The sequence below is a fragment of the Ictalurus furcatus genome, chromosome 15, assembly GCF_023375685.1.
Source record: "Ictalurus furcatus strain D&B chromosome 15, Billie_1.0, whole genome shotgun sequence".
In the NCBI taxonomy this organism is placed as follows: domain Eukaryota; kingdom Metazoa; phylum Chordata; class Actinopteri; order Siluriformes; family Ictaluridae; genus Ictalurus; species Ictalurus furcatus.
Window position 1 is genome coordinate 7,050,960 of NC_071269.1, and position 22,256 is coordinate 7,073,215.

The following is a 22,256-nucleotide window of genomic DNA, read 5'->3' on the forward strand; positions in this document are numbered from 1 at the left end:
TTTCCACAAAAACACATCCCACTCCACCTTCTTGTTGTAAATGCTGTTGTAATGCCCATGTGAATGCACATACTGTCACTTTTAGCCTACACACTATAAAACTGAATATCGTTCATGTCACGCTATCGGCATAAATCCCAAATAAATCACAAAACCGAACACATTAGCAGGTACCACATGTTTCCATCACATCGCATTAACAATTAGCAATGTTTTCCCTTACCGCTTTATGTAAATTTTGTGGTTGACCATCATAAATATTGCTGTTAATGCCACATTTAACATCAAAACACATGCTTCCTTTGTGCTTTAGTGGCCTTTTTCGACTTCCAGATTGTTTTCCTTCTAAAGACGCTCATGAGGAAATGGGTATCAGAAGCCACTCCTGAGCTCATGACAGACATAAAATGCCCACGTCTCAGTCTGTCTGAAGAAAATGAGGTCGTAAATAATTAGGCTGTGTTGTTTTGGCACTGAAAGGAAGCTGGCTCTGAGATGGAAAAGCACGGTTCAAAGCCAGACCTTGTTTGGTTTTATTGGCTCCAGTAGCTATGTGAGAAACTGTAGTGGTTTTCTGAAGTGTTTCCTAAACAGACCCGGTTTTAGACCCTGCCTTGACCTTCTGAAATCAGAGTTTTACAAAAGATGGAAACGTTTGCTGGATGTTATTGGTCATTTGAGCCAATCTAGCATAGTGATTAAAACATACTGTGGTAAAGTGGTGAGTTTGTCATAAGGGAAAATGCTAAATCTCAAGTTTCTCATGTGTATGACGTTAATGGTGTACGTTACATGTATTCCATTTGGTGGACACTTTTATCCAGTGAAAATGACATACAAGGATGAATCCAATACTAGTGATAAGGTCCTTACTCAGGGGACCAAAGTGACTCTCTGGAAACCCTGTAATTGAGGGCACCTTCTTTCCCATTAATCCTTTTCCCAAGTCCAAATCAGAGAGAAATGGACATTTTTGCTTTGCCTGGTTTGATTTCGTTTCACGAGCAGATCTGACAGTAGTGTAGCTGCAAATCACTGTTGTTGTTTTTTTAACACGCTTGTTCTAAATATGTTATCGTTTCTATAGTAACTTCTGTTCTATTGATATGGTGAAGTTTTCAGTGAGACAACGTTTAACATTTATGGAAGGAGTATCCAGTGTCAAAGCTTTGAAATAAAGTATTTTTCAACGTTTTCTGTTTTCCAACAGTTACAGCTGCTATAATGCAAGTGATAACAGGAACTAATGTGTTTCACAGACATTAAGTTGAACTAGAAATTGCACGGCATTCTTTAAGTCGACCGGAACAAAACATTTCAGGATGTGCTAAAGAGCTTTATATTTAAAAAAAAAACAAAAACAACTTTGGAGTGTTAACAGTAACTCCACTTCATGTCACTGATCGATTTCCTATATCAACACACCTCATGTTGTATTCCTTACGTAAGCTATGTTCTAAATTTAAATGCAACGCAAAGCACTAAACTTTACAATATTTGTCTGTGCACTAAATAGAACCTCTTATACGGGATGAATTTAACATCAAAATTTATATTACGTCTTCAAATAAGCATTTAATTGTAAACTGTGGTGTATAAAAAGCGTACTGATAACTGATTTTATATCATAAGAATTTAATCACAGAATTCACTGAATGGAAAGATTGAGGAACAAAATACACATTTTGAAAAACCATACTTGAAAAGCCACGGCACTTTAATCCTCAAAAAGTAATAAAATGAGAAAACCACAGAATGTGCAATAAATATATCTGAGCAAAACAACCGAGAAAGAAATTACAGTCAGCGTGTAAAATAAAAACTATAGGTGCCTACGCACCTGCGGTGGTTGGCTCCTAATAAAACATTCAATAAAATTATGGCTTGAGGCTGGTATTCCAGTAAGGCATTTAAATTAACTTGCAAGAAAGTAAAAGTTTATTCCCACTGACATTTTGATGACACTATCTACATTTCTACACTTCCTGTGAGTGAGGACGGTGGTACTGGTGGTTGTATATGACAGACACAAAATCCAGTGTTTACAGAGATCAGAACAGTGCTGGGAAAGTACAATATAACATATAATACGATATAATATTACCTCGATGTTCCATCACCAGACAGACAAAAGGCTTGTGCAATACAACAATATTATCGTCCCTACAAGGTCCCTCGAGGATTTCACGATCGCAGGAATTAACGCAAAATCAAGAAACTCTGCAATACTAAAGTATCTAAAGTTTTCTAAAGTACCGCAGATTTGGGCCAAGACACGTTATGTGACGCCATCACGACATGCATTCTTCGATTCACGTGCGTCGAACGTGAGTACAGCTAAAAGGTCTCGTTAAGCAAAAAAAATATCACAGCGAAAGACTTTTGTCTGCGATTGCGATTTCGCCAATTCGAGTAGTTTTCTACCAAAAAACTCCAGGAATTGCATTGCAAATCTTGAGAAGAAAAAAAAGCTGCAGCACAATCGAGCATTTTTGGCTGCAACAAACACAAAAAAACTCAGCGAGATCCTTTACAGGCTGTCCCTACAAGACATCAGATTGCCACGATATCCAGTGACGCTTATCGCTGATTATATTATATTATGTTACCAGACGCCAATTTTTACATCAGTATCACACAAGCCTAACAGACGATGAAGAAAAGAATGGAGAAACTGCTGAACAAGAGCTTGATGGATGGGAAAAAATTAAGGGTGTTAATTATTTTCATTGTGCCCCAAGAGTCGGTAATTGCAATCACACAATACATCCATTCCCTTTTTAGATTTCTTTTCACACTGATCACTTATCACCGTTAACTAGCTAGTTTGTTGCTAACAAAAGACAAACATTTGTGAATTTCTTTTTCCCCCACTTTGCAGCTCGAATGATTTGAGGTCAAAAAAACGATGCCGTTAAATTGCAACACTACAGTCATGGAGACGGTGGACTGGCAGGGACAGAGGCCACGCCCCTTTTACTAATGTTAAAAGGCACAGAAAATGATATCAGTGGTACAAAGCAATACAGAGTTCAACAGCATCCATGCAAGAGACGGATTCAGTTCTGAAGGAAAATTGAGCATTTGTTTTTCTTTTTTAAAGTAAATGGAAGGAAGGTGCATCACTGTTGTGTCATTCTGATTGTGTAAGACATTCTCATCTGAGTTTCTGGGATTAGTGCCCAAAAGGATTAGCAAGACTGGTAATGCAGCTCACATGCGTCCTGATTGACTCATTATCCCGCTAGAGCGTCACATGAACATGGCACATGAACATGGTTACAGACTGAGGATTCAATAGTGGGTTGGAGTACCTCTTACACTGACCTAATGACACATAAATCATTCAATTTGGGAATGAAATAACCTTATAAAACAAGGAAAGGTCACACAATCAACTCACCACTGAGCACAAAGGTACAGCGACATATATGTCTAATTTCCTGGCAAACACTGATCCAAAGAGACTTTCACCTTTAACGCAAAAAGAATTGATTATCCAAGGCATGTCTGGTGTCTGATTACATCTTCAGATTTGCACTGGAGCTGAATACAAGCCAAAATGCTCATATTCATTCTTCAGTCATTAATAAGTGCATAGAAACAGAATGAAATTTAAAATATTATCATCCACATCACTTCCTGTTTCCACTATAGGGCTGGAGTCGAAGTAAAGACTAAAGCACTTTCTAGAGCATGCTGTTATAGGAAAATAATCAGCAACACTGGGGTAGTATCACAGCACTTTCCCAACCATTCAAAATGGTTTGTTTATAAACAAAGACAGCATGTCGTACTTTTTTTAAAAATCCGTTATACAAATACAGACTTCCTCTGCTATTGCGACACGATTACGTGGCTTATATCGATGTCTGAAGCAAGAATATGAAGATTTGTGGATGTATTTATCTCCATGTATTGTTAAAAGCAATGTTAGTCTTGTAGCAAACCTCAGACACCAAACACGTGTTGGCTAACATGTCGGCTAATGAGAACAGTGTGTAGATTTGATTGAATTTCTTTAATTGAGAAATTAAAGTTAAAGATATTTCTTTAATTGAGCCAATCATAAAGAGAGACAGACAGACAGACAGACACACACACACACACACGCACGCACAGAGTTTCTGGGCTTGGCTATGGACGCAAGATGGTTTAAGGTGTGAGTCTGACTCATTCAGGTAGAGACTGACGCCCTTGCATGTCTACGCTTCTGTCCATCGTCTCAATCTCCAGGACTCGACCAATTCAGTGTTTCCTGTGAACCACAACAGAAAGTCCACTCTCACCTTCAAAGAACACATCTGGCTCAACAAACATTATCAAAACATAAACAGTGTCAGTCAGTGCTGAAAGACAGGAAATGTATTCCACCTTCCTTCCTGCCTGGGTCTGATTCTGCTTTGGATCCTCACCAAACTGTGCTGTTTAAATGCAAAGCTAATGGACTACCTCTAGACGCAAGACTGATTACATTTGGGATAAAGAGAGGAAAAACTGCGTTCTGTTCGGGTGAAGGTAAGTTGTTTATAGACTTAGAAGTTTTCCAAGTTGTTTATACACTTAACAACTGGACGTGCGAAGGAGAGTAATTAAAGATAAATAGCAACAAAATGCTGGGAGAAAATGTAGCAAAAATACAAATGTAACAATGTAATCTGCATCTTTGCACGCACGTGTGTGTGTGTGCTTGTCATTCTCTCGTGTATACACGTATAGGTGTAGGCATACAGAGTAAGAAATCAAACTTGTTTCTCAGCGAGTTCGTCGTTCTCCTGCGCCTCAAAGACGTCTGTGGAGCTCAGCGACGGAGGCAGAGGGGTGCAGGGTGGGTTTCCGACGCTGAAGACCCGCGGCCGCTTCACCTGGTCCTGACTGGACATGGGAGTGAAGCTGTTCCTCCTCACCATCACTTCCTGTTTGCTATTGGCCTGCACACAGAGAACAGCTAGGGTGAGGAGAAGGGCACGCCGATGCCCGGTGATATACGCAAGGAAACATTTTCAAGAGCACATGCTGGCAACAAAACAATGTTCCCTATGTCTGGAACAAACAGAGAAAAAAAAAGGCCTGAAGGAAATGTTGTCAGAAAGAGACGCTGGCAGGACCCCAGCGTCAACATTACAACTACATGAAAAAAAACGTAAAAGAGGGTGTTTTTCTTTTACACCACTGTGATTTATTCAGTTTTTATTTAATTCACATTTACTTTTTCTCCTGCTTCTTCTTAACGATTTATATTATTATTAGTAGCAGTATCAGTATTATTATATCCCAAGCTGCATTTTATGTATGAAAGATCTTGTACGTATATAAATTTATTTATTCTTTAATTTATTTGTAATTCTGAACTCTCTTGTGTTGTACTTTTCCAGACTTACATTCATTCTTTATTCCGTTTTATATTTTTTTTATTCATTATTTTTATTACCTTATTATAACAAGTTATTACACGTCATTCAGACATCTTTTATTCGTTTTATTTAGAGATGACTGATACCGAATCCTTGACTATCAGACTATTCAACTTAAGCACTTTTTTTAAAAAAACAGGGAAAACATGTATAGCTAAAAACATGACTTACACAAAACCACAGATTTTTTTTGTTATTCAGTTAAAATCTTGCGAAAAAACAAACAAACAAACAAACAAGAAAACTTTTAGATTGAAAACGTAATAAAGTGTAAAGTAGACGTATAATACAAATCAATAATAACAAAAATATACAGCCATATCTCTTTATTTATTTATTTTATTGCGTTGGCTGTGTCTGTTCAAATTAATTTAGTTTGGAATTATTATTTTTTTTAAAACATGAAGTGTAGATGATATCTTAGAAAAGAGTTATTGTGACAAAATTGATCATGATATCGATGTCTTTTCACCCAGCCCTAACTGGCACGATATCCATCTTGGGTATCACACTGGTGCTGTTTCTAGTTTAATTATAATTCAAATTGAAATTTTATTATAACTGAAGTTACTTTGGGGGAGAAAAAACGAACTAAATACCTACCGGATGCTTTGTAAGCATTTTGAAAGACATTTAATTTCTAAGAATTCTTCACTGTTAGCTTTATCCAACTCTGATGCTTTTGGACTGTCTTTAAGACATTTTTCTGTTTTACGTTCTTGTCTCCAAGAGGCTTTAACGTTCACCTTGGTTTTCACTGTGGTGTCAGTTTTACTGCAGTAAACATGTCTAAAATGGAGTGTTTAGAGGAAAGCAATTCGTGAAGGTCACAGCTGTATGCTTAACAGTTGTCTGTCTGCCTTTTGTTTCAGCACAGAAGACACAACAGCGGTTAGAAACTGCACCAGCTCTGTTTAAAGGACCTTGAAGTCTGAGGGAAAAGGCATGTTTATGGCTGAGGCTGGAAACACACTGAACGGGTTTTGTGTCCAGACTATTCGGTTTTTTTTTTGGTTGTTTTTTATGTCTAGGTGCCAGTTGTTGAACGACAAGAGAAAGGAAATGAACCTTACTACTAATTTACGTCACTAAATGAAAGTTTTCCTTTCAAAGTTGTCTACACTTTGTTTAAACTTCAACTCGACCCTCATGTTGTAGCGCACGGTATTCGTTCCGAATCCATCCGGATCTATCCAGAATCAGGATCACGCGGGTTTGGGTGAAACACTGACAAAAATGAGAATAAAAATGCAGTGTAAGAAGCGGTGCAGAACATATCAAGAGAAAACTAAGACGCTACCCGGATTTGAATCGTATCTTTCGCGATGTTTTACAAAGCGAGGACAGAACGCTACATCTGAGATGTTCTAACTGAGTCTGTATTAATGCACTTAACTAACTAGTTATTTCGTTCTCACATTAACACAGCTACCGTGTTTAAAACAAGGTTTCCGGGTTAGCTAATAAATCTAGTGCTGAATCCCTCTACACTGGAGGACAGAGGGATAGACCAGAGTTTTATGTGTGTTTTTCTACAACATGTCGCTGTGATGAACATCAGCTGTGTCAAGCTCCATTTTTCGTGACTATCACTTTATTTTCGTGGTGTATGTTTTTAAAGGGTCACTGTGGGAGCTTGCACACATAAACCAGTGTTATGTGCTATGTTAATAGTCACTGCGGTCAAGCCTATACACCCACACTGAGGGGAAAAAACCCCCCAAAAAAACTAACGCTAAGAGAAACTGCACCACACCTAGGAACCAAAGTCGAACCTCAAGTCCAATCGCTGGTTGATCGCTTCAGATACTCGTGAATTCCGTATAGCGCTTCTCCACCGACAAATACGAACCAGTGACTATCTGTACGTTTTTGTCGCTTTCCTGTATTGTAAACCTTCCCGTCAAAGTAGGAGGAGTTTCTGTGGACGCAATCGAGTGTGCCAATACTTCAATCGTTAGTGAAATTACAGCATACCAGACGATGTTCAACCAACACACACACACACACACAGAGGAAACTTTCTACACCATTCGCCAGATGCTCCACTGTTATATCCTGTTTAAGTTGCACGTTAAGTGAACGGGAAGCCATGTGAGAGTCGCCCTAGTTAGACAATGTGGAAATAGCAGCAATGTGGAGGATTATGGGTAATCTGCCAAACCACCATCCAGCAGGAAAGTGCTGTTCGAGAAAAGTATTCACCATTACTGGGTTTCTCAAGAGCCACATCCTGGCCAGAACATCTCATTATATGACTGGGAAAAATGTAATGAACTTGTTTCAGCAGGTTGTCACTGAATAAATAAATAAGTAAATAAATAAGTAAATAAATCCCTTAACAAGCTTACAAACACACTCTCACACACCACATTTACAGTACAGTACCTTCACATTTCATGTACCAACTTTCAGCATTTTATTCCTAATGAAGAAATTCCTTATCCTTCATGTTGAATTATTTATTTATTTTTTTAAATGTCCAGCATGCTTCAAAAGTAAAAATGTAAAACGCAGGCATTTCGACCCAGACAGAACGCAAGGTTTAAAAATGGCAATTTTTCAATGTTCTCGAGAGACTTAGCGCACTTTACACAGGTTTTGCCCCTGATTTCCCGGTCGCTAAATAATTTCGGTCCTCCTAGAGCGATTTACTGAGGTTACCATTACTTTCGATCATATTCTAATGATTCGTGTGAATTGTTTCGCAACTAGTCAGCAAGAACAGCGCTGAGGAACAGCCGACGAGAGGAAATCAAATTCATCTGATGTAATGCGCAGCAGATCCCTGAATCCGGTTTATCGTTCGTATCTAAGTATTGGAGTGCAAGCACAAAATGGAAGCGCAATAAAATTGCTTGTGTTAGAAATTATTTGCCGTGGTGTACCACAGAAAAAAAACCAACAAAAAAAAAACAAACGCCAAAATTCCTGGAGGCGGACTATATAATATATATATTATATATAAATAGCTGCGTTTCTTTTCGTTACACCTCCAGTTCTCTTTGCAGAACAGTCAGTTCTCTCAACCAAAGTTTCTCTTACTTCTTGTTTCTCAACAAAAATAGTTATAATATTACATTATATATTTGTGGATGAGGGTGCACTTCCAGATGAAAGATAGTGCAGTCAGTGTGTCTGCAAGCGATCGTGTAGTATGCACATCCTTACAACACCAAACACCTGATCTTAAGCAACTGCTTAAAGTCGTGTAGTGTGCACATGTCCTCACATCGAGTTTAGCTAGCTATAACAACTGTTAGTAACTAGCCAGCAACATCCATGCTCTCCTGGGTGCAGTTTATTTAGGGTTTTTTTTTACTACCATTACTGTAATTTTACAGTCAACTACGTGAGATTCACACGTTTTTATCTAAAAGCATACTTTGGGAATCTCTGAGGTAACTAGTACATTAAATTAGGCCAGGGATTACTCTGGTATGCTTAACACGAATGACGTCAATACATCTTTTACAATGATGTCATTATAATTATGATATTATTGAATCACATTTTATCATATATTATTGTATGATTATAAAATCACGATAAGTAGTATAACACCTGACTGGACTAAATGTACTATGAAAAAATGCTGTAATTAACTAACTTCCGTAGCATGGAATTATTCTCGGAATGGAACTCAATCAGGAACTTCCTAAATACAACAAACATCTGAATCGTTGACATAACAGGACACTCAGATTCCTCATTAAAGTGGCGAGAAGTTTGTATCTCGAATGTGCTGCCTATACACTGATCGAGCCTTAACATTAAAACCAACTGCTTAATATTGTCTTGGTTCACCTTGTGGCGCCAAAACAGTTCTGATACGTCTAGACATGGACTCCACAAGACTTCTGAAGATGTGCTGAGGGATCTGGCACCAAGACGTTAACAGCAGATCCTTTAAATTCTGTAAGTTGCGAGGTGAGGCCTGCATGGATTGGACTTGTTTTTGTCCAGCACATCACACAGACGCTCAGTTGGATTGAGATCTGGGGAATTTGGAGGCCAAGTCAACACCTCGAACTCTTTTTCATGTTCCTCAAACCGTCCCTGAACAATGTTTGCAGTGTGTCAGGGCGCATCACCATGAAGGGGTGTACTCGGTCTGTTTAGGCAGGTGAAGGTGCTCTGCCCCAGTCGTCTAGCCATTACAATTTGGCCCTTGTCAATGTCTCTCAGATCCTTACACTTCCTGCTTCCAACACATCAACTTTGAGAACTGACTGTTCACTTCCTGCCTAATACAGTATATCCCACCCCTTGACAGGTGCCACTGTAACGAGATAATCAATATTGTTCATGTCACCTGACACTGGTTTTAAAGGTATGGCCGATCAGTGTTCATGCACATACTGTATAGCAGAGTTACTGTTACCAGCACGTCCTAAAATATTTTATACATCTTCTGGCGAATTTCCAACCCTAATAATTATATTTATTAAATATACAATGAATACTTTTTAATCTGGTTATATGGAGTTACGTTTAATGTTGTGGAACGTCCACAAAACGAAGTTATCACTTACGTTATAACAGCTATAAAACGTTGTTCCTTCATCAACCTCTCAAAAAGAGCACAAAAAAACCCAACAACAAACAAAGTTCTTACGAGTGGTCTGTTCCGGTGTGTGTTCACAGCTTCAACTTTCAGGTCGAACATGTCCACTTTACAACCTGCAAATATTAATAAAGAATACACTCAGTGCTAATAAACATTCGTTTCTTTAAAATTTAGAGATATAATATAAAGACGACTCGCAGGCAGTACATTTCATCGTGTATTTTTTTTAATGAAGTGGTTTAGCATATGAAAATTACACTAAAAGGCCAAAAGTATCTGGACACCTGACCATCACACCCATATGTAGTTCTTCTCTAAACTGTTGCCACAAAGTTGGAAGCACATAGATGTATATGTCTTTGTACGCTGTAGATTTAAAATTCCTCTTCGCTGGAACTAAACGGCCCAAACCTGTTCCAGCATCACAGTGCACCCGAAGCTCCATGAAGACATGGTTTGCCAATTTTGGATTGGAAGAACTCGAGAGTCCTGACCTCAACTCCACTGAACAGCTTTGGGATGAACTGTAACCAGAGCCTCCTCGTCCAACATGAGTGCCTGACCTCAACCTCACTAATGCTCTTGCAGCTGAATGAACACTAATACCCACAGCCATGCCCCAAAATCTAGTGGAAAGCCTTCCCAGAAGAGTGGAGCGCATTATAACAGGAAAGAATAAATAAATTTGGAGTAAGATTCTCAACACACCACATACGAGTGGTCAGGCGTCCACATACTTATGGCCATATACTGTGTTTGCAATCACGTCAGCAGGAATGCGTTAGGCCGTTAAAAATAACTTGTTGTTTTTCCCTTAAAATAGTAAGATCCTTTCAGAAAGGAACCTGAAAGAAATCATTCGCAATACTGAAGTTCTTCTTTTAATATAAAGCTGCTCATGGAAAATTACAACTGCAAAAAATTTCACAATGTGTGTTTTCACAATGCGAGAGAACGTACACCTCAAATGACGTAAATCACAGACATTGGAAAGACAAAAGAGCACGAAGAGTAAAGGTTAAATGAACCACAATGCTGTCTCAATCATCTCAGGTCCCCAATGTCCAGATGCCCACAGACACAAGACATACTGCTGATGGAAACAAGCCCACTGAAATTTTGTGGCAGAGGATGTAGTTGCAATCCGAATGAAAGGAGAGATACAATCTTTTACGAAAGTGTGGTTAAAATTCAATATTTTCTATCTCACACTGCTGCTTCATTTATCCCTGACTTTATTCCATACTTAATTCATCTTTACAAATATTCAAACGCTTTATTAATGGACAGTGAATCTGCGAGCTGCAGGAAATGCAGTGAACAGCAAGTGATTCAAATAACGGCACTGTCCCAGTAAATAAAACAAAACAAAACTATTTACCGTAAGCCACAGGGGTGAGTTTCAGCACCACATGAAGAGGACATCTCAGATAAGGCAAGTCATCTGGAACACAAACCACAGTCTACATTAGAACCCTAACAGAGACAGTGGGGTGCAAGAAGGACATGCCCACAAGGAAAATATCAGCTAACATCTTCCTGAAGGACACTGAAGGCTCAGGGCTTTCAGAATTATTTTTCTAAAATAAACTGCTAGTTAACACAGAACCCTTGGTAAACTGCTAGTAAACACAGAATCCTGGGTAAACCGGTAGTAAACACAGAATCCTGGGTAAACTGTTAGTAAACACAGAACCCTTGGTAAACTGTTAGTAAACACAGAACCCTGGGTAAACTGTTAGTAAACACAGAACCCTGGGTAAACTGTTACTAAACACAGAACCCTGGGTAAACTGTTACTAAACACAGAACCGTGGTTAAACTGTGAGTAAACACAGAACTCTTGGTAAACTGTTAGTTAACACAGAACCCTTGGTAAACTGTGAGTAAACACAGAACCCTGAGTAAACACAGAACCCTTGCTGAAGAGCCCTCATGGCAAATGTCTATGCAAATGTCCTAGAACTGAGAGGTGAATGCACACACATCAGTGTGAATGGTTGATCAGTTCTGAGTGTTTATGGGTAAGACAGATCCTGACCAGCGCTGATGTCCAAGAAGTATGCGAGCAGGCATCTCATGACGGCCTGGTGACTGATGACCAGCACGTTGCCCTGCCTCTCCAGCTCCATTATCACCGGCTCAAGTCTCTGCACCAGATCCTGGTATGACTACAGCAACCGTGTGGAGGAAAAATAGCCGTCAGCCTCTTAACAAACAATAAGATTATTAAATGTTTTTCTATTTATCTATAAATGTATTTATATTATCTATATAGCATTGTGTAAGCCTAGTATAAACAAAAGATAACTGTGTCTCCTGTACAGATATGCATTAGACACAACAGCAGCAGAACTGTCCTTGTCGTTCAGAAACAAATTCAACTCAACACTTTCCTTAACACACAGAGATAAAAAATGTGTTTATTTCTGTTTCTACAGTAATAAAGCACGGGAACAGTGCTGGTGATGCTCACCTCCCCTCCTGAGTAGCGGTAATTATATTTGTCCTGATCTCTCAAAGCAAATTCTTCAGGATACTTCTGCTTGATCATGTCGTAGGACATTTCCTCACAGATGCCCTTAAAGCAACAAAAAACCCATGTAATCTCACAATAAACATGCTATAAATCTGTAAACTCATAATAAACCTGCTTTAAACTCACAATAAACACGCAATAAACATGCTATAAACCTGCTGTAAACTCACCATAAACCTGCCGTAAACTCACAATAAACCTACTATAAACTCACAATAAACATGCTATAAACCTGCTGTAAACTCACAATAAAAATGCTATAAACCTGCTGTAAACTCACAATAAACCTGCTAGAAACCTGCTGTAAACTCACAATAAACATGCTATAAACCTGCTGTAAACTCACAATAAACATGCTATAAACCTGCTGTAAACTCATTATAAACCTGCTATAAACCTGCTGTAAACTCACAATAAACCTGCTGTAAACTCATTATAAACCTGCTGTAAACTCACAATAAACCTGCTATAAACCTGCTGTAAACTCATTATAAACCTGCTGTAAACTCACAATAAACCTGCTATAAACCTGCTGTAAACTCATTATAAACTTACTGTAAACCTGCTTTAAACTCACTATAAACTCGCTGTAAACTTACTGCAAACGCACTATAAAACTGCTGTAAAATCATTGCAAACTTGCTGCAAACTCACTGTAAACTTGCTGCAAACTTGCTATAAACCTGCTGTAAACTTGCTGTAAACTCACTGTAAACTTGCTATAAACCTGATGTAAACTCGCTGTAAACTCACTGTAAACTTGCTATAAACCTGACATAAACTCGCTGTAAAGTTGCTGCAAACTCACTGTAAACTTGCTATAAACCTGACATAAACTCGCTGTAAACTCACTGTAAACTTGCTATAAACCTGATGTAAACTCGCTGTAAACTTGCTGTAAACTCACTGTAAACTTGCTATAAACCTGATGTCAACCTGTTGTAAACTCGCTACATACTCGCTACAAACTCACTGTAATAATAAATGTAAAACTATTAGCAAAACCCTTAAAATACTTTAGCAAATGCAAAAATCTTAGTTATGCGCTGGTAAACTTACAACCCTTATGAAAGTTTTTGTAAACTCTTGGAGAGAATAAAACCCATGGAAAACCCCTGCTTCACACTTAATACATGCCCAATCTTTACTAAACACAGAACTCCTGTTAAACATGGAGGCGTTGTTAGAGCCCTCGCCCTGTAGAGGGTCTGAAATGGCTGTAGCAGGTGTCATGTGGAGGCGTTCTGACTCACAGCATCAATCTCGTTGAGGATTTTCCACTGTTCGTATGGAACGCCTAGAGCCTCGGCCGTCTGGATGGTGCACTTCAGCTGGCTCGTCCACACCTTCAGATCCACCAGCTGCTGGTCCACTACGAAATTTCGCAGAGCCACAGCAAACTGCACACACACGCACACAATAAACACACAACACACACACAATCACACCCAGATGGTCGGATTTGGTTCAGACCCAACTCAGTAGTTACACACTAATACTAATCCCCCTCACACACCACAGCTTATTAGTGGAGTAAAAACACTGTGGTTAAATACGTTTACCCAGCCGCAGACGACTCAGATCTGCGTAGTAACGTGAATAATAAATACCATGACATCATTTCCTGATGTCCTGAATTCAGGATTGACACCAGTACAGTGATGACGTATTCATTTCCTCTTATTCAGTAGTATGTGTATGTACACAAAATTCAGAACCTGTGTTTGAATTCAGTAGCTCAGCAGTAAAAGTGCATGAAATGTCGCACATGATGTCTTACTCTACATGTGTCAGAGTTTCCTAAGCTACGTTAAACCTCGCTGAGTTGAGTAACAATGTCGGGGCTTTGCTAGTTTCACGGTAGGGATTAACTGATGTCACTCTGACTGTGAAGGATGAAAACAATCCTGCTTTATCTGATTGAACCATAAGGACTTTCATATATTTTGCCCTTTATTCTGATGAGATTATCTTTACAAGTGGTACGTGAGGTTATTCCAGTCACAGCTGGTCATGATATTAAATGTGAGGGCGACAACCTATCAAAAACATCTACCCAAAGCACAACAACGAAACTGTTATTACCACTGAACAATGCATTATAGGATTATGTCACTGACGGCTTAATAAGAATTACGATGTCTGTTTATTTCTTATATTATTTATTATTTTTCACTCTCACTCTGTACTTCAGCCATTCGGAAATATGAAAACTGTGCTACTTATAAACTAGTAATTGTAATAACAATAATAATAATATATAACACTAGCAGAACGTTAAAGAAGACTATGAGGAATGGTGTGTGTTTCGGTGAATGCAATCGTCCACCTCTTTCCCGTGAGCGGACAGGCCCGAGTCGCCCCCGATCAGACGCTGCACGTTGTGTTCATTCTCTCCATGACGGCAGAAGTAGATGGTGTGTTTGTGCACCTGGATATTCATTAGGTAGTACACGATCTTGCTCTGGATGTAATCCTGCACGCGGTTCACCAGGAAACGCTGGCCTACGTTGATCACCTGGATGAAAGAGCGCTCTCTGCGAACACAACGTTGATTTCTTTTCAAGTTTTCCATTACGTATAATATTTAATTATTTGCTGGATCATGTGTAAAGAGGATAAACACAGCTCTATTGCCTGTTGAGCTTTAAAATGTTCAGTCTAATGAATCCGGCTTGTCTGTGTATGTGGTTATCACTGCGTGTGTGCGTGTGTGTGTCTGTGTGTGTGTGTGATGAATCACAGCCCATAAAAATATGAATGTCTTCAAAGGCTTGGGAGTCTCTTCTCTGGAATTCTGATCGTATCTGACTGCTTCCTGTCCCCTTGAGCTTTCTGTTTTAGTTATCCGAAGATTTATTGAGAAGAGGAGTGATACACTGAGACAAATCATCCCTATTCCCACAAATAAATCCAGGAAAATGAGTAAAACTGGATAAACCAACTGTTTCACAATAACCACAACTGGAGGAAACACACACACTGGCCTGAGTCTTGAGATGAAAACACAAATCGCAGCTTGTACACGTGGACACGTGATCTTTATCTCCCCCTGCTGGTCAAATCTCAACACTACACCAACAAACACACGTTCTTACTTGTCATGTTGGTCTGGGTCTAATGGCTGATATGTGACTTTGTAGCACTCGATTCTCTTCAGAAAGTCCTCCATGACGCTCTCGCGGTCTCTCTTGGGATAGTCCGGACTCGACACCTTCACGTCCTGGCGTACAGTAAAGTAGATTTCATCGTTTATTACGTGATCTTATTTTACATAACTTATTATAAATTCTATTTGCTAACAACATATTACTTCCATCCATCCATCCATCCATCATTTGTTATGAGTCATCCGAATACAGATATGGTCATGTGACCAAAGCTACTTTATAACGACATCTATTAATCAACGATAACATCCTACTGTGGTGCTTGAAAGTTTGTGAACCCTTTAGAATATTCTGCATAAATATGACCTAAAACATCAATCAGATTTTCACACAAGCGCTCAAAGTAGCCAGAAATATTATACTTGGTCATGTATTTATTGAGGAAAATGATCCAATATTACATATCTGTGAGTGGCTAAAGTATGTGAAAGTTTGCTATCAATATCCGGTGTCACCCCCTTGTGCAGCAATAACTGCGACTAAATGCTTAAGCTAACTGTTGATGAGTCCTGCGCATTGGCTTGGAGGAATTTTATCCCGTTCCTCAGAACAGAACAGCTTAAACTCTGGAATGTTTGTGGGATTCATCAATGAACTGCTTGTTCTCCTTTGTTCGTGTCATGATACACTTCCACAAACTTGTGCTGTGACTCTGATAGATCCCTGGTCTTTAAATAAAACAGGGCGCTCGCTCACACCTGATCGTCGTCCCATTGATTGAAAACACCTGACTATAATTTCACCTTCACACTAACTGCTATTCCTAGACATTCACATACTTTTACCCCTCACATATATGCGATATTGGATCGTTTTTCTCAGTAAATAAATGACAAAGTATAATATTTTTGCCTCATTTGTTTAATTGGGTTGTCTTTGTCTACTTTTAGGACTCTTGTGAAAATCTGATGTTTTGGGTCATATTTATGTATATGCTCAATGTTTTATATGTTGTTTCATATCTGATTTCAGTTTATTTGTGGCTTCATCAGTATACACTATTAATACGTCGCCTACTGGATATCTCTTGAACTGCAATAACAAATATACTTTAAATTAGGTTTAATTATGAGCCGTAAATATTGTTTCTAAGGGTGGATTTGAAAAGGAGCTTTAATATCTATCTATCTATCTATCCATCTATCTATCTATCCATGATTCTGTACACATAAACATACACACAGACATCACTAAGCTTCCCATTAATTATGCAGTACGTCACTGTTTTAGTTCAGAGCCGTGCAGAGATTCGTTCAGTGCAGTAAACATACCATTATATTTTCAGCGATGACATCTGGATCGTCGCAGATCGACTCGACAAAAAACACCTGGAAGGAACGAGCAAAGTTTTCATACGAGAACACAAACAACAGTCTGACGTTGTCATTTCACGGCCTGTTCTTTCATCATTTCCTTTCGCTCACGCAACAAACCACCGTATTAATGGCACTTGTGATACTGACACTCTATAGAAACATCCAACAACATAACAAGTGCACATGTTATACACATTACGATATATTGTGTATAAAGGCAGGCAATGTGGCGCTTCTTTGCATTACTGTAATATATGCATTTTTAACAAAACGTGAAAGCTATCAAATCAATTATTTTATATTGTCATTTCTAAGTTGTAATCGTTAGGCCTCAGTGGTATTTAAAATGCTGTATAAGAAAGCATTCTTAATTATTTAAGAATTCACAGCTCCAGAATTATTGGCACCCCTGGGGGATCTGAAGTGAGTGCTTCTAAATTAAAGGGTGTAGTCTCAGATTACAAAATGCAGGAGTGCCAATAACTCTGACCGAATAGATCCAATTTGTGTAACACTTTTGAAACCTTTCCGCTTGTAATTTTAGCGAAAATGTCTGTTATTCTTTCCAGGTCACATATGTGCCTACAAAAATCCCTTGAGTAGCTAAAGGTGATTCAAGCTGTAACCACTTTCATTTGCTTGCTGCTAATAAAAAAAACATTAAAAAAAAATTTATAAACAAGGTTTTTATTTGCCTTAGAATGAATTGATTTAAATGAAATGAGTTGAGATTTTACTAATTGAACCACGAAGCCATTTTTTTTGCTTAAACTTTTTTTTTAATGTATGGACCAAGGGCACCAATAATTTTGAAGCTGACTGTAAAAACGCATAGGAGTCTCTGACCTTATACTGGTTCTCCTGGGCGAACTCCAGGATGAGATCTCGCCTCTCTCGAGTCGTGTTCGTGGCATCAAACACCTGCAGACGTGTAAACGCAAGAGATCACTTCACGATGCTGTTTAAAAAAAATAATAATAATAAAATCTCAGTGGACGAAATCTGGATGAAAATAAAATCAGGAACAAGACTAAACTTCATAAAGTGAAACAATATGACCTGGATTGTTCCTTCTACTCAATTTTATTATCCAACTATCTATAAGAGTTCATGAGCGCGTTCTCGGTTGACGTCTAAGGGGGGAAAGTATTTAATATTCTGGAATCGAGTAGCATTTTCATGATTTATTTATTTATTTTTACACATTTATATGCTTGACAGATGTGATATAGAGAAATATAGCAGTGAAAGAGCAGTTTAAAGTAAACGGGAAGCTCACGGCGATCTGTCCGCCCTCGTCGTTTAGGTAACTCTTCACGTCCTGCAGAGCCACGAGAGCGCACTTTCTGAGGAGACACAATCAGCAAACAATCAATACCCAGGACTCAAACTCCATTATCGTTCGTTACTATACGAGTAACAGCTCATTCACAGAGGCTTATACGTTTGTAGACTTCAGGTTTTCTGACATCTTCACGACAGAAGAGTTTACGCTTTGTGGGTTTTTTTTTTCTCTCGGTGACACGAGAAGCTGCTTTCTGTCTTATTAACAAATGATGGGAAAAAAAGAGGTGACAGAACGAATGTTTATAGTTGCCATAATCAAGGGATAACAGGAACTAACTCGTTTCACAGCATTAAAGTAACTACGAAGGGGATAAAAAGTATGACGTATCGTTCTCGTAACCGATCGTTGGGAAACAGCTGTAGTACAAGAGGAATAAAACACTTTGCGACATGCTGCTGATGGAAAATAATCAACTTCAGGAAGGTAACAGCAACGCCGCTTCATTGCGCCACTCCACAGCTGCTTGTTTTCCTATAACTGCACATAATAACATATAATAATTCGAGTTCGCTTTGTAGATGCTTGTAAGTCTGGACGGACGCGATCGCTTAACGAGGGCGCCAATACTTTTGCTATTAAATGTACAGTTATAATGTGGAACATTAAAAGGTCGCTCCCTCACTTCCTGATCCTCATGGCCTCGGCATTGTCGTGTCTGAAGAAGTCGAAGGATTTATATGAGCGCACGGCCTCACGCCGGTACTCGCCCAGGTTAAACACTGCATGGAACACACACACACACACACACACACACACACAGCAGTCAGAATCTCATGTAAATGCAGGGTTACAATTGATTGATTCCATTTTTAAAATTTTATAATTCATTTTTCGAGCACCTTTTGTGGGCACTCCGATCCAGTTGAGGTAGCGAGTCAGCTTCTTCGACATGTAGGTCTTGCCTCTGGCGGGGAGGCCGATCATGACGATCAGCATGGACGAGTTGGTCATGTAGGACGCCCACGCTGAAGAGAATAAGTGCAAAACAGTAATTCATATGCATTTTCCACAACGTGACATTATTTCTGTGGGCGGGACTTCTGTTTCTGTATATTTTCTCTATCCGCCTTCCTTATATGGTCATTGCTTCCTGTTCTCTCCTAAAACCTGTTCTTCCTTATATGGTCATCGCTTCCTGTTCTCTCCTAAAACCGCTTCAGAAATTGAATGTTTCATCGTCTCCTTAAAGTCAGGGTTGCCGAGCATTCAGGTTTCCTATCAGCGTTAAGGTTTCATTCTGAGGCACGGAAGCGAAAAGTGTGTTTTCCGTCCCACACACCCGGTACGCGTGGGACAAAAGTCCACTAAGCTGCTACCCAGCAACGAGGCATCTGTGTTTGCTTTCAAATTCAATTTCGAGTGGCTTATTCGTTTGAAATGTGAGGTTTGGGAATAATTAAAACGGCCAAATTGAATTCTTTACTTCCTGCTATCAGATGTCATCCACTCTGGAGTCTGTGCTGTGAAGGTTCTAAAGGTTTTCTGTTTCAGCATCGTTCCTCACTGTCTGACTTCCTGTCATGCAGACATCAGCTTACAGACTTCCTTTCTTGACTCCACGGAAATAATACTGCATATTGCTAAACGGTGCTATGACAACTGCAGTATAGCTGCAGTCCGGTGGTAAAGTTACAGCACTTTACCAAAGGGCTGACACCGACGACTCCTTCCATAAATGTTAAATAAACATGTCCTCACGGAAAATTTATCATATCACCAGTCACACATGGTTTCACTTACAGCATTTCTTCTCGCTGGTTCTTGGCTCGCACTTCCGGTTGTTCATCTCCATGGCTCTTTGCATGCTGCTGCACCACCAAGGGGCGTGTCCTCACTTTTACGCTGCAAACAGGAACAGCAGAGATGTGGTCATATGGGTCGCTGATGAATTTGACATCAAATCACATCTGACTGTTTGTTTTTTTTCACTCTTGTGTCACTAATTCATGCTGCTCTCATTAAAGCACACAGCATCCAGCTCAGGCTGATTTAATCACTGTAGTGCTGTAGGTATTTTCCCCAAAAACCTCATTCATAATCATTATTAGGAACCACAGCGCAACTGTTAAGCCAGTACATTCTTAATGCAATATTTATTTAATCGTCTTGTTCACACATGTTACTAAGATAAGGACATGACTTAATTATTTCACTACCATATATTACTACGTTACAGCCATGAATTAGTGATCTTGTTCTAGCGTGTTACTATGTCGTGGGCATGACTTATTTACCTCATGTACTCATGTTATTAACTTTTGGTCATAACTTGCCCATTAATATTTTGTGGCCACGACTTACTTATCTCATCCCGCCTATTATTAAATAAATTCCATGACTTAATTATCTCATTTCCTTGCATTTCTATGCCGTGGCCATGACTTGATTATCTCGTTTTCTTGTGTTATTAAGTTGTGCCCATGACTTAATTATCTCGACCCTCATGTTACGAAGTCACCATGACTTTATCTCATTCTCTTGCGTTACTAAGTCGTCGTCATGACTCAGTTATCTGGTTCTTGTGCATTAATATGCTATGGTCATGACTTATCTTTTTCCCACACATTATTACAGTAAACCAATGCCACGACTTAATTATCTCAATTCCTTGCATTACTATGTCATGACCATGACTTAATTATTTCGTTCCAGCGCATTACTATGTCATGATCATGACTTAATTATCTCGTTCCCTTTCATTACAATGTGATGATCATGACTTAATTGTCTCGTTCCAGCGCATTACTATGTCGTAATCATGACTTAACATAATCATAATCATGACAGGGGTGTACCTGCGGCAGGTAAACTGGACCTCGCGCTCGCAGGGCAGTACTGGGGAGGGGGAGGGGTGAGGGGGAGGAGGAAGAGGGAGGGGCTTTAACAGGGAGTCATATTTTGAGTGAAAGGAATGTATTAATGTTCTATCGAAAATAAACAGGTTTTTAGCGATTACGTATTTATTGACTTTTTATTATTCAAGCACTTTATAAGCACCACTAGATTTTTAAAAATGTCATATTTTCAAGGTTTTCCAGCACTAAAATTTCAAAAAGCCAAGTTCAAGCACCTTGAACGACCCTAACTAATAAATAATATACTATAATATACTATACTATACTATAATATAATATAATATAATAACAACCCTTATTATATTACACTCTATTCAGGACACCAAATGTCAATAACAAACAGAGGACATTTATATTCCGCAGGTTGCCTCCATTTGTAACGGCTGGGACATACGCTTACATTAAAAATACTGACTTACCCTGCTTGCAGGAAAGAATTAAACTCAACTGTTATCTCTATAACCTCATTCCGAATAAAACACACACACTCACACACACACAGTCGGGTCAGTGTGTTCTCACTTTCTTAGCTTCACTATAAACAAAACTAAAGCTTAATAAGACGCGCGCGCAGCTTCTCGTTTTACTTTCAGGAAGTACCGCAGCGGGATGATGGGTGCCTCTGACAAGTCCCACCCCCTGCGCTATGATTGGCTGGACAGTTGAGAAGGCGCTCACATCTCCATAGCAACCGTAGTAACATTCCAGCTCGTGCACTATGACTGGATATTTTTCGAGCGTGCTTAAGCGAGCTCTGATGATTGGCTGTCAAGCACGTCAATCAACCCTTAGCATTTTTGTTTTGGTGTGGATTTCTTAGAACAGCTTGCACTGCTTCCTGCTGATTTGTGTTACTTATTTAATGCTTTCATTTAAAAAAATTACATGTAATTTTTAAAAAAATCATAATATCAATATTGAATTTATAATAATATTTATAATATTGTTTATTTATACTTTTATTTATATTTATTCTTCATAAATATTACATATATATATATATATATATATATATATATATATATATATATATATATATATATA

At 38.8% G+C, this 22,256-nt stretch overlaps 1 protein-coding gene across 4 annotated transcripts; it reads right to left on the minus strand.

Annotated features, from left to right (window-relative positions):
- Window positions 1–1,696: 1,696 nt before the first annotated feature.
- Window positions 1,697–21,833, minus strand: pfkfb2a (6-phosphofructo-2-kinase/fructose-2,6-biphosphatase 2a). 4 transcript variants are annotated; one of them, XM_053642855.1, is made up of 17 exons: window positions 21,632–21,833; window positions 21,153–21,192; window positions 20,098–20,199; window positions 19,197–19,322; window positions 18,980–19,076; window positions 18,289–18,355; window positions 17,856–17,930; window positions 16,965–17,021; window positions 15,622–15,746; window positions 14,853–15,060; window positions 13,777–13,923; window positions 12,461–12,565; window positions 12,026–12,155; window positions 11,366–11,428; window positions 10,033–10,097; window positions 4,749–4,931; window positions 1,697–4,258 (listed from the first exon to the last, which is right to left on the minus strand). In XM_053642855.1, the coding sequence occupies exons 3-17, from the start codon at window positions 20,159–20,161 to the stop codon at window positions 4,226–4,228; spliced, it is 1,545 nt and encodes a 514-aa protein (XP_053498830.1). In that variant the 5' UTR covers window positions 20,162–20,199; window positions 21,153–21,192; window positions 21,632–21,833; the 3' UTR covers window positions 1,697–4,225. The 4 variants fall into 4 exon arrangements, 3 of the variants coding, with proteins under 3 accessions (XP_053498830.1, XP_053498829.1, XP_053498831.1); XR_008387864.1 differs by lacking the exon at window positions 21,153–21,192 and having other exon boundaries at window positions 4,375–4,931; window positions 21,632–21,832; XM_053642854.1 differs by lacking the exon at window positions 21,153–21,192.
- Between the last annotated feature and the right edge of the window lie 423 nt (window positions 21,834–22,256).